General features: G+C 40.7%; 1 protein-coding gene and 1 non-coding gene across 15 annotated transcripts in view; both read right to left on the bottom strand.

Moving 5' to 3' along the window:
• The window catches only part of SCAPER (S-phase cyclin A associated protein in the ER), a 522,862-nt gene that overhangs the window by 34,194 nt on the left and 472,398 nt on the right, over positions 1-16,270 (bottom strand). For all 14 annotated transcript variants that reach the window (XM_057303865.1, XM_048221477.2, XM_048221494.2 and 11 more), the window contains one exon: positions 1,909-2,146. In XM_057303865.1, the coding sequence (XP_057159848.1) occupies positions 1,909-2,146 (238 nt within the window). The remainder of the gene's footprint in view (positions 1-1,908; positions 2,147-16,270) is intronic.
• Positions 11,161-11,267, bottom strand: LOC113248089 (U6 spliceosomal RNA). The gene has a single exon (XR_003313446.2). It is a non-coding gene; the product is annotated as a U6 spliceosomal RNA (small nuclear RNA).

Raw genomic sequence — 16,270 nt, 5'->3', positions numbered from 1 at the left:
GAACAGAGATAAGAAAAGAAGAAAAAAAACAGAAAGAAAGTCAAGAAAATTATGGAGCTGCATGAAGGACAGAGAGGAAAGAAGCAAATGTCCTGGAGAACTGTTAGGAACCAGCCGAGAAAGGACATTCTACTTGGGGCAGGGCATTTGATTCTAAGAATGGCTCGAACACTCTTGAACCACCCTGGTGTTTTCCCTGCTGCTCTTGACAAAAGTGGCTCAAGTAGGGAATACGTTTCAGGCTGGACATGGTAAGGAGCTAGAGAGGAGAAATCTCGGCTTTTATGTTAAGATGCCATGAAGGACTCCAGAAATAAGCTTAGGATTTTTCTAACATTAATTGGCCATTGTGCCTAAATGCCACTAGGGGAGCAGGGCTGCTTGGAGCTGAGCGGTTCAGGTTCAGCCTGAGCTCACAGGCATGATGTGGGGCGTGCACGGATCTGGGCTCCCCGACACCCAAGAGTGACTGATGTAACGGCCGACTGAATACGGCTGCGTTTGCTCATGACATGGAGCAGCCTGCAGCAGGGTGAATCCTGCTGGGAGCCCTGCAACACCAGAAGCTAAGAGACAGTTTTCAGGTATTTTCTTTTCATAATCCCTGGTGACAAAGGAAATCACTCTACTGGGACTAGCTGATGGGTAGACTGCTGGTCCCCATATTCTGAAGACAAAAACTTAGTGTCTCCTGATTTCCAAGCTGTTTCCACACCGAACACAATGGGCTTGGTTCTTCATAAAACACAGATGTTATGTTCAACCCAGAGGCACGAACCCCTGGCATTTTCTGGAGCAGACGTCTCCTGTTTGCAGTGCGCCTGTAAACTCTCAGAACTTTACAGATTATGTAGTTACCACCTAAGGCCAGTTCAAGTGCTTTGGAACCGAAATGCGTTAACCCTAAAGAGATTTCTGTTCTTGCGATGGGTAAACTAACTCTACAAAGTTGAAAGATATCGAATCCAGTGATAGAACTTACTCACGAATTTCCTGTTGTGAATGGAATGAGAGGAAGACAAGAATTCCACATTTGTCATCAGCTACAAACCAGACGTTTCTTCTACGTGGGAATGGCCAAAGTCTGCCACTTTCATACATTGGTATCTCTATAACCTTTTTCTCTCTGAGCAAAGCAATTCATCTAAATTATGGGCTCATCATCTGCCAAGTTTGTTCCTTTTTTAATGAAATCGCTTGACAGTTAATAAACTGAAAGAGAAGCCTACTCCTTGGGGCTTGCTCTGTTCCAAAGGTTCAGTGTTTTTGAAAATTAAATTTCCTACATGAAAAAAATCTATTTCTAAGCTGACAGTCTGGTGTTAGAGCATAAAGCAATTTTTCTTTCTTCAGCTATAAAAACTGAATTTATAGGATGTGCACATATGACTACACGTGCACTTTACACTGGGCACCGATCAGTTAAATCATCCACAGAAAGTCCTATCAATCAAAACAATTTATCTAATTTTGGTTCTATTTATGTAAGAAACCACGACTTTCCTTAATATGTAAAAGTTGATGGGATAATAATGCCTTTCTATAAAGAAATCAAGACATGAGTTATTAGTAGCACAATGGCACAGATTTTGGGGTCAGAAAATCACTGGTACCAGTCCTGGCAAAGCCACGTGCAACCCTGGGCAAATTACTTAACTGTCAGCATTTCCATCTGTAGAATGGGTATAATATTTTGCAGGACTATCCTGAGAATAAATGAGAACGCAAATATAGAGCACCTAATATAGTTCCCGGAAGATAGTAGCTTCACAAATGGCATGTATTGTGATTTCCTTTACTGTAATTTATTCCTTATGTCCTAATCCAGGAGAAGAACCTCACGGTATTATCTGTACTAAAACACAAACTCTTGGCTGGTGAACACCAACACTGACCAACGCTTGGTACCTGGAAAGCAGGCAGATCAAGAGCTGCAAAACTGTTGAAGAACTGTAAACTCTGAATGGCCACTTGGACCGTGTTCTGAGTGTAACTCTCCTTGGGACTGGCAGTGCTGGGGTCCGAGATGGTGCCGTGGAAGAGGACACAGTAGAGCATGTGCAGAACTCCAGCCAGGTCCGTGGCCTGAAGAGCAGAGGTCAGTCCTGTGGGATCCTGGCGATTACTGTCAAATATGCTGTACGACCTGACAAAGAAACAGTCAGCTCTTTAAAAGAAGTCTACTTAAGGACGTGAGCATTTTTATAGGTCAAATGGAACAAGACAAGCGGACCGTTAAAAGCAAACCATCTGAGTCGTAGAATAAGGTAACCAGAAATGTCAGGGAATAGACGCAGCCCACAGCCTTGCCCTACCCAGGAGCATGGTGGCCGGCCCTGTTCTCCCCTGGGAGACCAGGCTGCAGCAGCAGTGGCACATGAGCGCTCTTCAGCCAGAGTTGAGGCCCTCACCCGCCCCCTGCACCCCCCGCCCCGGACTTTGTAGCCTAGGTAGCCTTGCTTCGTTTAGTTTCTAGGTCCGGGCCAACTGGACAGTCCACGAGAGCTATTGGAACGCAGAAATACCATAGTTTCCTTTCTGGCTACACAAAGGGAATCTTCTCAGGGGAGGCAACTACCACGAAAAGTGTTGGTATACTGTGGTAGGGAGACACTCCGCCCGCTTTTGAAAGCACAGTTCCATCATCAAGGAATATTGGCAGGACAGGTTGTAGGGGCCGGACTCCCAAGAACAAGCAAGTGCTGGATTAGCTTTATACAAATCAACACGAAGTCAGCTTAGTAACTGTGGCAGGCAGGGCTATGGGTGAACAAGAAGCAATGGCAGTGGCAAATGAGTTCCTAAAATCCATAGTAGAGTCCGCAAGGGTTTGCTAAATCCATCTCACTCCTGAACCCAGGTCTAGTGCACTAGTGCTCTAGTGACGAAGGGCCTGCAGTTGCAGTAAATGTGGCTGCCAAGCATTCGTCCACCCTTTCCCCCTAGAAACCATACCCAAATTTCTCTCTGAGGAACGACCTCTCTCTCTCTTTTTTTTAAAGATTTTATTTATTTGACAGAGAGACAGCCAGCGAGAGAGGGAACACAGGCAGGGGGAGTGGGAGAGGAAGAAGCAGGCTCCCAGCAGAGAAGCCTGATGTGGGGCTCGATCCCAGAACGCCGGGATCACGCCCTGAGCCGAAGGCAGACACCCAACGACTGCGCCGCCCAGGCCCCCCGCGACATCTCTCTCTAAGCAACGTGCTCCAGGTGGGGGGCCCTCCCCCTTCACTCTGACTCACTCTGACTCTGGCCTAAGGTACGAAAAGGCACACTACTTCTCTGGTGGTCCAGCATGGTTCAGGGATGGCCCACGTCACAATCAGAGCTCACAGAACGGACGAGATTCCTTTGCTGAAATGCTTGGAAAGAAAGCCACACCTTTTTCTCCCCTGGGTTTGAATCTGAGATGTAAGGTTTGCAGCTGCTACACAAATCCTCAGGTCTCTCCATGCCCTTGCACGTGGGCCAGTCGTCTCCTTTCACGGACGCATTCTTTTTTCCTCAGGAAGAGAAGTTACAGGTCCCTGCTCAGTGTCTTCCTTTATAATAGATACTCTTCCCTATTTTTAACATGAATACAGACCCCCACTATGCCCACCCCCACAGCATCTTTTTGTCGTTCTTCTCAGGAGGTATCTGGAATGTGAGAAGGGCATTAAAGATCTACGCTAATCTCATTAACTTGCCCAGGAACACTCCGGAGATGGCACTAATCAGAATTCAGAAGTGCTGGCTGGCAAGTGTCTGGCCTCTTGTCTAGTTTTCTAATTCGCTACTAGTTTCATCAAAGTAGAGTTTTATTCATAACTATGGTATGCATTTATTTCTTGAGTGTGGACTATTTCTGATACTGCTAAGGATGTGAGACGACATTACACACTTTATTCTCTTCCCAAGAAAGCAGCCCTCAGGAAACACTGTCATCTCATTGTCATACAACAGGGTCTGCTAAGTACATTCACATCTTTTACCTCATTTCACTCTTAGTTTTTCACGGTTGGTAGGGAAGGTACTGCTTCCCCTCACTACACCCACAAAGATTAGCTGAGACACTCTAGGTCATACACATTTGTCAGGAGCAAAGGCAAGGGAACCACAAGGACTTTCAACTCTTTAAGGGCAGTGCTTTGTCTGAGAACCAAAACATCCAGGGTAACCAGGAGGTGACTTTTCTTTCTTTCTATCCCTTTTCTTAAGTCAAATCTCGGAGTTAACTGAACACTGTTAAAGTACAGGGAGATTAATGTAATCTTGTATCATCACGGAGAGATACTTTTTATCTTATGGGACTCAATATGAACACAAAGTCAAGAAATGATATTTATTTCCTTACAGGAACATTGGAACCTTTACATAAACTCTGTTAGCTAATGTCAGTTGGCCCTTCCTTCTTTCCTTTCTTCCATTGTAGCCCTAAGAGCTTGGGGTCAGACCCTGACTAGAGACGTGAGTAGAGATTAATGTGTCTGACTTTATTATATAGGCTCCAAAAAGGGGTCTGTGTTTGCTTAACACTGACTACCTTTTAAAACCAATGGTAAGTCAGAAGGCATTTATTTCTACCTAAAGTTAATTTTTAATAGGCTTTTGGAAATTTGGGAATAAGGGACATCATTGCTGGTGACAACAGTTTTACTGTTCTGTGATTCAGAATGCTGACCCTACCCTTATTGCCTGTGTTGTTTTTAAACTGATTATCAGCATATTTAAATGCAGGTACTCAGAAATATAAATTCATCATTTAAAGCAATTTGTCATACTTAATCTTTCTAAACATTTAAATAACATGAATTCACTACTACTTCTTCAAAAGAATGAAAATTAAAAAAAAAAGTGAAGGTCATCAGACTACTTCTTTCTTTTTCTCTCCATCCCATCCCATTATTTAGGAAAACTCTAATCACAAACTACAAACAACACAACCCAGGATCTTTTGCAATATTCTCCTGATGAAATAAAAATGTTGATTCAGAAAAATGAATTAAATAACCATTCATTAACTTGGGTGTGGAAATGGTTCAAAATGCATATAATATTGCTTCAGAGAAAAGACCATTTTCTTTTTCAAAATTTTATTTTGAAATCTATATGGTATTTGTCTTTCTCTGACTTATTTCCCTTAGCATAATACACTCTAGCTCCATCCACATTACTGCAAATGGCAAGATTTCATTCTTTTTGATGGCTGAATAATATTCCACCTTGTATATATACACCACATCTTCTCTATCCATTCTTCAGTCAGTGGACATTTGCGCTCTTTCCATAGTTTGCCTATTGTTGATAATGCTGCTATGAACACTGGGGTGTGTGTACCCCTTCGAATCAGTATTTTTGGATCCTTTGGAAAAATACCTAGTAGTGCAATTGGTGGATCGTTGGGTAGTTCTATTTTTCACTTCTTGAGGAACCTCCATACTGTTCTCCAGGGTGGCAGTACCAGTTTACATTTCCACCACCAGTGTAAGAGGGTTCCCTTTTTCTGCATCCTTGCCAACACCTGTTGTTTCTTGTGTTGTCAATTTTAGCCATTCTGACCGGTGTGAGGTGGTCCCTCATTGTGGTTTTGATGTGCATGTCCCTGATGACGAGTGATGTTTGAGCATCTTGTCATGTGTCTGTTGGCCATCCAGATGTCTTCTTTGGAAAAATACCTATTCATGTCTTCTGCCCATTTCTTAACTGGATTATTTTTTTGGGTGTTGAGTTTGATAATTTCTTCACAGATTTTGGATACTAACCCTTTATCCAATGCATCATTAGCAAATATCTTCTCCTATTCTGTAGACTGCCTTTTAGTTAAGACTATTGATTTTGAAGTGAGCCCATAGAATTTACGGGACCGAGAGGAAGGGAGAGGGCTTGTCGGCTGCATTTGGCTTACACAGAACTAATGTAGACCTGAAAGGACTTTAGGAAATGTTTACTTTTGATTTAGTCTGAAATACAGATAATTTATCCATGAACAGGCCACTGGCTCCTGTTGTTCTTAACTGTCAGTTACAACCACTTTAAGCCCAAATGTTTATAATAAAAATGTAAAAGGCCTTATTCATATCAGACATAAGTTAAAACTTTCTTTTAAAAATACATGGAGGATATGAAAAATCAGATCTGAAACTATATATTGCATTCTGAGATCTTCTCAATTTTACTGAATTTTAAAGTGTTTTTGTTTGTTCTCTAGAACTAGAATCTTGGTGGTATATTAAGTTCCGTTCATTAAAAGCCAGATTCAACTAGGAAAAACTATACCTGGACCATCAGTAATCCTGCACAGCATCTGAAAACCCTACTTTGCCTTAAAGGAAAGTATAGATGTGCAAAAAAAAAAAAAAAAAAAGCAGTGATTTGTGTGGGCAGGAATCAAATGCCATCCACGCACCTTTGGTATTTTAAACCACTTACATACCAGGCTTTAGTTGGCCCCCAAAAGCAAGTATATTTATTTGACAGAGAGAGAGAGACAGCCAGCGAGAGAGGGAACACAAGCAGGGGGAGTGGGAGAGGAAGAAGCAGGCTCATAGCGGAAGAGCCTGATGTGGGGCTCGATCCCATAACGCCAGGATCACGCCCTGAGCCGAAGGCAGACACTTAACCACTGTGCCACCCAGGCGCCCCCCAAAAGCAACTATAACATCCCCAGATACTACAGCCTCCTTTCCCTTGTTTGTTCTTGGCTTGTTTGCTCTCTTCTGCCTGGTCCCCATTTTTCTGGCTTGGTAACATCAACCTGATCTTCTTCAGTGATAGTGATCTTCTAGACTGCTCTCCTATTATCTTCTTGGATTTTGGCTTTGTTCATTCCTTCAGTTCTGGAATCCCCAGGCATCTTCTGAGAACTTCCCATTTTAGTCCCTGAGAATTCCACTCAATGGTCTGCAGTGTTGGGAGTAGGTGGGATTAAGCCACTGTCTCTCCCAATGATGGATGTAAACTTCACTGTTCAAAAAGTGAATTATTTTTTTAGAGGTAGTCCAGTGTGGGGCTCTTAAGTTCTGGGATATTCTGGGAAAGCTGACCTCCACCCAGTGATATCATTCATCAGGCTTTGTGGTGAACACGAGGGGCAAGGTGATCTGTCAGATACTCTCAATTTGAAAAGCTAAAGAACCTGTGCTCGAAGAACAGTGCCACCTGTGCCATGTGCAGCCAAAGAAGACTAGGTCCCTGTCCTAAGGAGGTTACATGAGGGGCAGGCATGTGTATCAGTTTCCTACTGCTGATCATAACCTAGTGGCTCAAAACAATACAAATTTATTCTCTTACAATTTGGGAGCTCAGAATCCAAAGTAAGTCTTACTGGGCTAAAACCAAGTGTTATCAGAGCTCTGTTCCTTCTAAAGGCTCCAGGGGAGAATTTGTTTCCTTGCCAGCTTCTAGAGTATGAATGCATTCCTTGGCTTGTGGCCCCTTGCTACATCTTCAAACTCAGCAGCAGAGCACCTTCAAGTCGCTCTAACACTCACTTTTTGGACTTCCCTTTTTCACTTACGAGGACCTTTGTAATTACATTGGGCCCACCTGGATAAACTAGGATAATCTTCCCATCTCAAGATCTTAATTTCTGCAAAATCTCTTTTGCCATGTGAAATAACACATTTGCAGTTTTGGGGGATTAAGATATAGATATCTTTGGCAGGGCAATATTCTTTCCCCCCCTTTTTTTGTGTTAAAATACATATAACAAAATTTACCATCTTATTTTAGGTGTACAGTTCATTGGTATTAAATACATTCATAATGATGTGCAACCTTCATCACCAACCATCCCCATAACTCTTTCATCATGTAAAACTGAAACTCTATACCTATTAAACAGTAACTCCCCATTCACCCTTTCCCCCTGCAACCACCATTCTACTTTCTGTCTCTAGGACTTTGACTACTCTAAGTACTTCATATAAGTGGAATCATCACAGAATATTTAGGTTTTTTGTGACCGGCTTATTTCACTTAGCAGAATGTCCTCGAGATTCATCCATGATATAGAATATGCCAGAATTTCCCTACGTCTTAAGGCTGAATAATATTCCATTGTATGTATACACCACTTTTTGTGAATCCATTCATCCGCTGATGAACACTTGGGTTGCTTCCACGTTTTAGCTATTGTAAATAATGCTTCTATGAAAACAGGCATACAAGTATGTCTTTAAAATCCTTTATTACAATTCTTTCAGATATATGCCCAGAAGTGGAATTGCTGGATCACACGGTAATTCTATTTTTAATTTTTTGAGGAACTGCCATGTTTTCCACAGCACCTATATCATTTACACTCATACCAATAATAAGCAAGGGTTCAAATTTCTCCACATCCTTGTCAACACTTGCTATTGTCTTTTTTTTGATAGTAGCCATCCTAATGGGTATAGGTGGTATCTCACTATAGTTTTGATTTGCATTTCTCTATTATCAGTAATGTTAAACTTCTTTTCATGTGCTTATTGGGCATTTGTATATCTTCCTCAGAGAAATGCCCATTTAAGTCTTTTGCCCATTTTTTTAAATAGTGTTTTTGTTGTTGAGGAATTTCAGGAGTTTCCCACGGTTTCTACATATTAATTTCTTGTCAGATATATAATTTGCAAATATTTTATCCCATTCTGCAGGTTGCCTTTTTACTGTGTTGATACTGTCTTTTGATGCATAAATTTAAAAAATTTTCATGTGGTCCAATTTGTCTACTTTTTCTTTTACTGCCTATGTCTCTGGTGTCCTGTGCAAGAAATCATTGCCAAATCCCATGTTCTGAAGCTTCTGCTCCATTTTCTTCTGAGTTTAATAGTTTTAGGTCTTTGAGCATTCTGAATGTTTGAAAAATGTCCACCTTCATTCTTTTGCATGTGGATGTCCAGTTTCCCCAGCACCACTTGTTGAAGAGATTGTGCTTTCCCATTCAATGGTCTTTGCACCCTTGTCAAAAATCATTTGTTCATACATATGATGGTTTATTTCTGGGCTCTCTATTCTGTTCTGTTGTTATATATGTCTATATGCCAGTATCACACTGTTTTGATTACTATGGCTTTGAGATAAGTTTTGATACCAGGAAATGTGAGTCTTCCAGCTTTGTTCTTCTTTTTCAAGATTGTTTTGTCTATCTGGGGTCCCTTGAGATTCCATATGAATTTTAGGATCATTTTTTCTATTTCTGCAAAAAAAGTTTTTGAGATTTTGCTAGAGATTACATAAAATCTATAGATTGCTTTGGGAAGTAATGACTTCTTAACAATATTGTCTTCTAATCCATGAACATGGAATGTGTTTCCAATTATTTATACCTTCTTTAATTTCTTTTGGCAATGTTTTGTACTTTTCACTGTATAAGGCTTTCACTTTCTTCGTTAAATTAATTGCTAAATATTTGATTTTTTTGATGCTATTGTGAATGGATTTGTTTTCATAATTTCCTTTTTGAGATTGTTCATTGTTAATGTATAAAAATGCAAATGCTTTTTGTGAGTTGACTTTGTATTCTGCTACTTTGCAGAATTTGTTTATTAGTTTTAACAGGTTTTTCTTTTTTTGTGTGTGTGTGTGTGAAATCTTTAGGGTTTTATGTAAGATCATATCATTTGCAAACAGAGATAATTCTACTAGTTCACTTCTGATTTGGATGCCTTTTATTTCTTTTTCTTGCCTTATTGCTTTGGCTAGAAATTCCAGTACTATGTTGAGTTGAAGTGGAGGAAGTGGGCATCCTTGCCTTGTTCCTGACCTTAAAGGAAAAGCTTCTAGTCTTTCACCATCACTATGATGTTCCCTGTGGGATTTGCATATATGGTTTTTATTACATGGAGGTACTTCTGTTCTGAGTTTTTTGAGTGTTTTTTAAATGTTTAAAAAAAGATTTTATTTATTTATTTGAGAGGGAGAGAGAGAATGTGTGCATGTGCATGAGCAGGGGGAGAAACAAAAGGGGAGGGAGAGGGAGATAGAGAATCTCTCAAACAGACTCTGCTCTGACCACAGAGCCTGATGCAGGACTTGATCTTACAACCCTGAGATCATGACCTGAGCTGAAAGCAAGTTGGATGCTTAACTGACTGAGCCACCCAGGCGCCTCAAGTGTTTTTATAATGAAAATGTGTTGCAGGGCGCCTGGGTGGTGCAGTCGTTAAGCGTCTGCCTTCGGCTCAGGGCATGATCCCAGTGTTATGGGATCGAGCCCCACATCAGGCTCCTCCGCTGGGAGCCTGCTTCTTCCTCTCCCACTCCCCCTGCTTGTGTTCCCTCTCTCTCTGGCTGTCTCTAACTCTTCAAAAAAATAAAAATAAAATCTTAAAGAAAAAAAAAGTGTGTTGAATTTGTCAAACGCTTTTTCTGTATCAATTGAAATGATCATGGATTTTTGCTTCCATCATTCTGTTAATGTGGTCTAATTACAATGACTGATGTTCATGTGCTGAACCATTTTTGCATTGCAGGAATAAATCCCAGTTGGTTATGATGTATAATCCTTTTACTATGCCTGCTAAATTAGGCTTGGTAGTTTTGTTGAACATTTTTACATCAATGTTCATAAGGGATATCCGTGCATAATTTTCTCTTCTTGTAGTGTCTTTGCCTGGCTTTGGTTTCAGGGTAATGCTGGCTTCATAGAATGAGTTACAAAGTATTCCCTCCCCTTCAATTTTTGAGCAAAGCTTGAGAAGGATTGGTGTTAGTTCTTTAAGTGTTTGGCAGAATTCACAACTGAAGCTATCAGGTCCAGGGCTTTCCTTTGAACATTTTTGATTACTGATTCAATCTCCTTACTAGTTCTATAAGTCTATTCAGATTTTCTATTTCTTTCTGATTTAGTCTCCATAGGTATTTTGTTTCTAGAAATTTATCCACTTCATCTAGGTTATCCAATTTGTTGGCATACATTGTTAATAGCACTCTCTTATAATCCTTTTTATTTCTGTAGAATTGATAGTAATGTTCCTACTTTCTTTTCTTCCCTCACCTTTATTGAGGTATAATTGACAAACAAAATTATAACTTATTTAAAGTGTACAAAATGATGATTTGATATATGGATACATTGTGAAATGATTCTCACAATCAAGATAATACATCCATTTACTTCACATAGTTATCTTTTTTTTGGTAGTAGAATGCTTAAAATCTACTCTCTTAATAAATTTCAAGTAGATTATAACTATAGAAAATACGGAACACCTCAAGAATTTGAGTCTCATCCTCACGCAGAGGCCCATACTAATCCCCTCTGTATTGTTCCAGTTTTAGTATATGTGCTGCCAAGTGAGCATCCCATTTTCATTTCTGAGTTTAGTAATTTGATTCTTCTCTTTTTTTAGTTCATCTAGTTGAAGGTTTTGTCAATTCTGTTGCTCTTTTCAAAAAATTCAAACTTTGGTTTCATTAATTTTCTCTATTGTTAATTCATTCTCTATTTCATTGATCTCTGCTATAATCTTTATTATTTCCCTCCTCTGCTAGCTTTGAGTTTAGTTTGTTCTTCTTTCTCTAGTTCCTTAAGTTATATAGTTAGGTTTTTTTTTTTTAAAGATTTTATTTATTTATTTATTTGAGAGGAGAGGGAGAGAGAGATCGAGCATGAGTGGGAGGGAAGGGTGGGGCAGAGGAGGAGGGAGAGGCAGACTCCATGCTCAGCAAGGAGTCTGATGTGGGGCTCCATCTCAGGACCCTGAGATCATGACCTGAGCCAAAGGCAGACTCTTAACCGAGCCACCCGGGTGCCCCTGTATAGTTAGGTTGTTGATTTGAGATATTTCTTTTTTAATGTAATGTTTATAGCTATATACTTCCCCCTCAGCAGTGCTTTTACTGTGTCTTGTAAGTTTTGATATATTGTGTTTTTATTTTCATTCATCATTAATTATTTTCTAATTTCCCTTGTGATTTTTTCCTTGATCCACTGTTGTTTAAGAATGTGTTGTTTGATTTCCACAACTTTGTGGATTTTTTAGTTTTACTTCTGTTATTGATTTCTAACTTTATCCTGTTATAGTTGGAGAAGATACTTTAAATGGTATCTATCTTTTTAAATCTCCTGAGACTTCATCTTTGGCCTAACAGCTGGTCTATCCTGGAACATGTCCCATGTGCACTTGAGAAGAATGTGTATTTTGTTTTTTTTGGGTGGTGTTCAGGAGAGGCATTATTCTGCCTATCACGATGGGACTAGTTATTCACAATTCACACATTTATTCAACAAATATTTATTGAGGACCTACTCTATGACAAGCACTGCTCAAGGCACTAGGATTCAGCAGTAAAATCTATGCCCTTTTCCTGATAAAGCTTACATTTTAGTGCAGGAAGACATTAGGAACAAAAAACAATATGTGTAATATACAGTATGTCAGGTATGCAAAGTGCTACAGAGAAGCAGCGGACATGGCAAGGGATGAAGACGTAGGTGAATGTGTAATACTATTTTATATATGATGGTAGGAGAAGCTCTTTCTTTCTTTCTTTCTTTTTTTTTTTTTAAAGATTTTATTTATTTATTTATTTATTTATTTATTTATTTATTTTTTAAAGATTTTATTTATTTATTTGACAGAGAGAGAGACAGCCAGCGAGAGAGGGAACACAGCAGGGGAGTGGGAGAGGAAGAAGCAGGCTCCCAGCGGAGGAGCCTGATGCGGGGCTCGATCCCAGAACGCCGGGATCACGCCCTGAGCCGAAGGCAGATGCTTAACGACTGCGCCACCCAGGCGCCCCTAAAGATTTTATTTATTTTTTTGACAGAGGGAGACAGCGAGAGAGAGAACACAAGCAGGGAAGCGGGAGAGGGAGAAGCAAGCTCCCCACCGAGCAGGGAGCCCGACATGGGGCTCGATCCCAGGACCCTGGGATCATGACCTGAGCCGAAGCAGACACTTAATAATGACTGAGCCAACCAGGCACCCCAGGGGAAGCTCTTTCTATGTTAAGTAAGCAGAGTTTTACAGAAAGTGAAGGAGGAAGCCATGAGGATATCTGGGGCCAGGGTGTTTTTTACAGAAAAGCAGCAAATCTCAAGTCTTGGAGTCAGGAACATGCAGGACATGTTCAAGAAACAGCAAGGCCAGTGTGAGTACAGCAGACTGAGTGAGTGGAAGAACATTAGGAGACGGGATCAGAGAGGCCAGGAAGAAGATCAGGTAGGGTCTTACAGACCACTACAAGGACATTATGAGGATTTCACTGAATAAGAAGGAAAATCATTGCAAGGTTCTGAGCAGAGGAGTGATATATCTGACTTAGGTTTAAAAATAATCACTATAGCTAATTGGTTGAAAAGCTTTTAGAAGAGCCAAGGTAGAGGCAGGGAGGCTCTTTGAATTATCCAAGCAAGAGATCATGGTGGATGAACCAGGCTGGTAGCTATGCATGTGGTGAGAAGTGGGTGGATTTTGAAAATCTTCAGATGGGAAAGCCAACAGGATTTCCTGATAGATTGGATGTAGATGTGAGACAAAGAGGAGTGAAAAATGTCTCAGTGGATTTTGGCCTGAATAATTGGAAGAATGTGGCTGCCATTTATAGAAATGCGGAAGACAGTGGATAGAGTATGACTGGAGAAGAAAACCAGGAGTTCAGTCTTAAACGTGTTAAATTCAAGATGCCTATTAGACGTGTAAGTGGAGATAATGAATTGGAAATTGAATAAATGAGCTTTCCAAGGATAGCTATTTTTGTCAGTTTTGTCCCCAGGGCTTAGAACAGTGGTCTAACATAGTAGCCACTCAATAAACATTTGCTGAATGACTGAATAAATATACAAGCCTAAGGTCAGAGGAGTGGTTGGGCTTGAGGTATTTGGGAGTCATCAACACATACATGGTATTTAAAGCCAGGAGCCTATCCAGTAAGTGAGCATAGATAGTGGTTTGAGGATTGAACCTTGGGATACTCAAACATTTAGAAATTGGGGAGAGAAGAAGAAATCAGCAAAGGAAACTAAAAAATAGAAACCAATGGGGTAGGAGGAAAACCAGGAAAGTGTGATGTCCTAGAAGCAAATTGAAGATAGTTTCAAGGAGAAGGAAGTAATCAATAAAAAAGTCTAACTAAAAATAAATGAGAACTTTGGAAAGAAGGATGAAATTTATAGAAATGACTATTAAACCCTATTTTTAGATTTTTATAAAAACTAACCGCATATATTTGGAATGGGAAGATGGTATGTTACAGGGGATTGGAATACAGCTCTCAGTGGTAAGTGGGGAAAAAGGCTTAGCAAATTAGCTGCCTAACAGTTCAAATGAGGAGAGACAGTTGCTTGTTCACCAATGAATATAATTCAATTTTGACTGAATTAACAGGAACACAATGTACATAACTAGAAATGTTCAGTCCCGCTCCACTACCCTGGAAGCATTGGCTCCAGCACTGGGTGCCATACTACATTCAGGACACTGATGTATTAGAAAGTTCCCTAGAAAAGTGACTTGTGTGGTATAAGTATCTGGAAACAATGTCATCTGAGGAACATTTGAAGGAATTGGGAAATTTATCTCAGAACTGGAGGCCATAAAGGTTATTTTCAAACTGAAGAGGTATTATATTGTTATTTATGACCCCAGAGAAGAGACATTACCTGAAAACAGATAAACTTATGAAAATCCTTCTAAGAATTAGAACACCCCAAAATTAAATGGGATATTGGTAAGGTATTACATTCTTCCCTATTCTGGAAAAAGCGGAGCGTCACATCCACTCAAATGGCAGAGGGTACTCAAACCTCAGCTGGGCATGGAACACAACGATGTGTAAGATTCTGTTCAGTCCTGGGATGTTGTTAACAGCTGTGAATCTACTTCGAAAATTATCCTCTCCTGCACATACACACACACATGTGCACGCACACGCACCCACCCCCACCCCCTCCCACCTCCACCCCCACACACCCTATAGCTTGTTTGATGCAGATCTAATTTGGAGCTCCACGAAGGGAATGTGGATGACTTAGTGGAGATGTAAGGGGAAGAGAAAACTGAAGGTGGGAAAGATGTACGTGTAAGCATAATAAGATATCTGGACATTGGGTTAGAGAAGAGAAAAAATATAGGGACACTTAAAGAGTAAGATTATCAAGTAGGGTGAGGCTGGCTAATATTTGGGAGGATTTCCAAAGTGCCTGATGATGAGTTTTAGTTGAACTCAAAGAGGAACTTCTGAGAAGGAAACCTTTCTGGTTAGAGAAATGATAGATGATGAAAAGAGGACACTCCTGCTGTTTGGGATTGATAACCTGGAAGAGGCTGGAGAAAGAGGAAGACCAGGGGGGCACCAATGGGAAGAGGAAGTAGAGGGTGAGGCCACTAAGAAGAAACTGGGCTCTGGCAGAGGTCTGAACAGAGGCCCAAGCAAGTGGTAGATACAGAGGTGATGGCCTCCAGATAGTCTGGGACAACTCAATGTGGAAGGAAGAAGTGTCAGGGAGGAGACGAGGTGGTGAGCATGCAAGCAGCTCTGAGTGACTGATGACAGGATCTAGTTCTGGATCTTGGAACTGTGGGCTAGGGCTGCTGTCCAAACAGGCCTCTCCGATGGGACACTTCTGACCCCCTAACTTCAGCTTTCTCATAGTCACTGTGAGTAGCCAAGGGCCTTGTGCTGATTTTGGCTAATTTTGCTGATGTTTTGGCTTCTCCTATCTTCAGACTTTGGCAGTGAGGCTGAAGGAGCTCTGCCAGAGGCTCTGCTGCGTGTCCAAATGAAGACAATTGCTTCTGCTGGGTGAGTAACTGAAAGGAAAAACTGTCATATCGGGGCTGCACAATGACTGCATTAGCCTCCTAACCAATCTTTCCTGCTTCCCTTCTTGCACCTCTAATCCATTCCTCACAGAGTAAACAGATGCTCTTTTCACTTTTTAAGTAATCAGATCATGCCACTCTCTGGCTTAAAATCCTCACATGGCATCATACATAGAATAAAACCCAAACTTCTACTCTCTCTGTCCTCATCTCCTGGCCCTTACTTCTCTGCCTTCATCTAGCACTTTCTTTCTTGCTCATCACATTCTAGTATTCTGCCTTCTCTGTTTCTGGAACACACCCACCTCAGATATTTGGGAGTCATCAACTTAGCATTCTTCTCAACTACAATATTCTTCCCTTGGATCTTTACATGGTTGATTCCTTAGCTTCAGCGTCATTTCGCCAGAGAGGCCTTCCCTAACCACTCCATCTCCAAGCCACTGTGCTATATTACCCTGCTTCATTTTCTCATATTGCCATCACTAACTCATATTACCTAATTTGTTTATTGGTTTATTGTCTTTTTCTCCTGTTAG

Source organism: Ursus arctos, unplaced genomic scaffold, assembly GCF_023065955.2.
Source record: "Ursus arctos isolate Adak ecotype North America unplaced genomic scaffold, UrsArc2.0 scaffold_28, whole genome shotgun sequence".
NCBI lineage: Eukaryota > Metazoa > Chordata > Mammalia > Carnivora > Ursidae > Ursus > Ursus arctos.
This window is presented reverse-complemented; position numbering and strand designations above follow the sequence as displayed.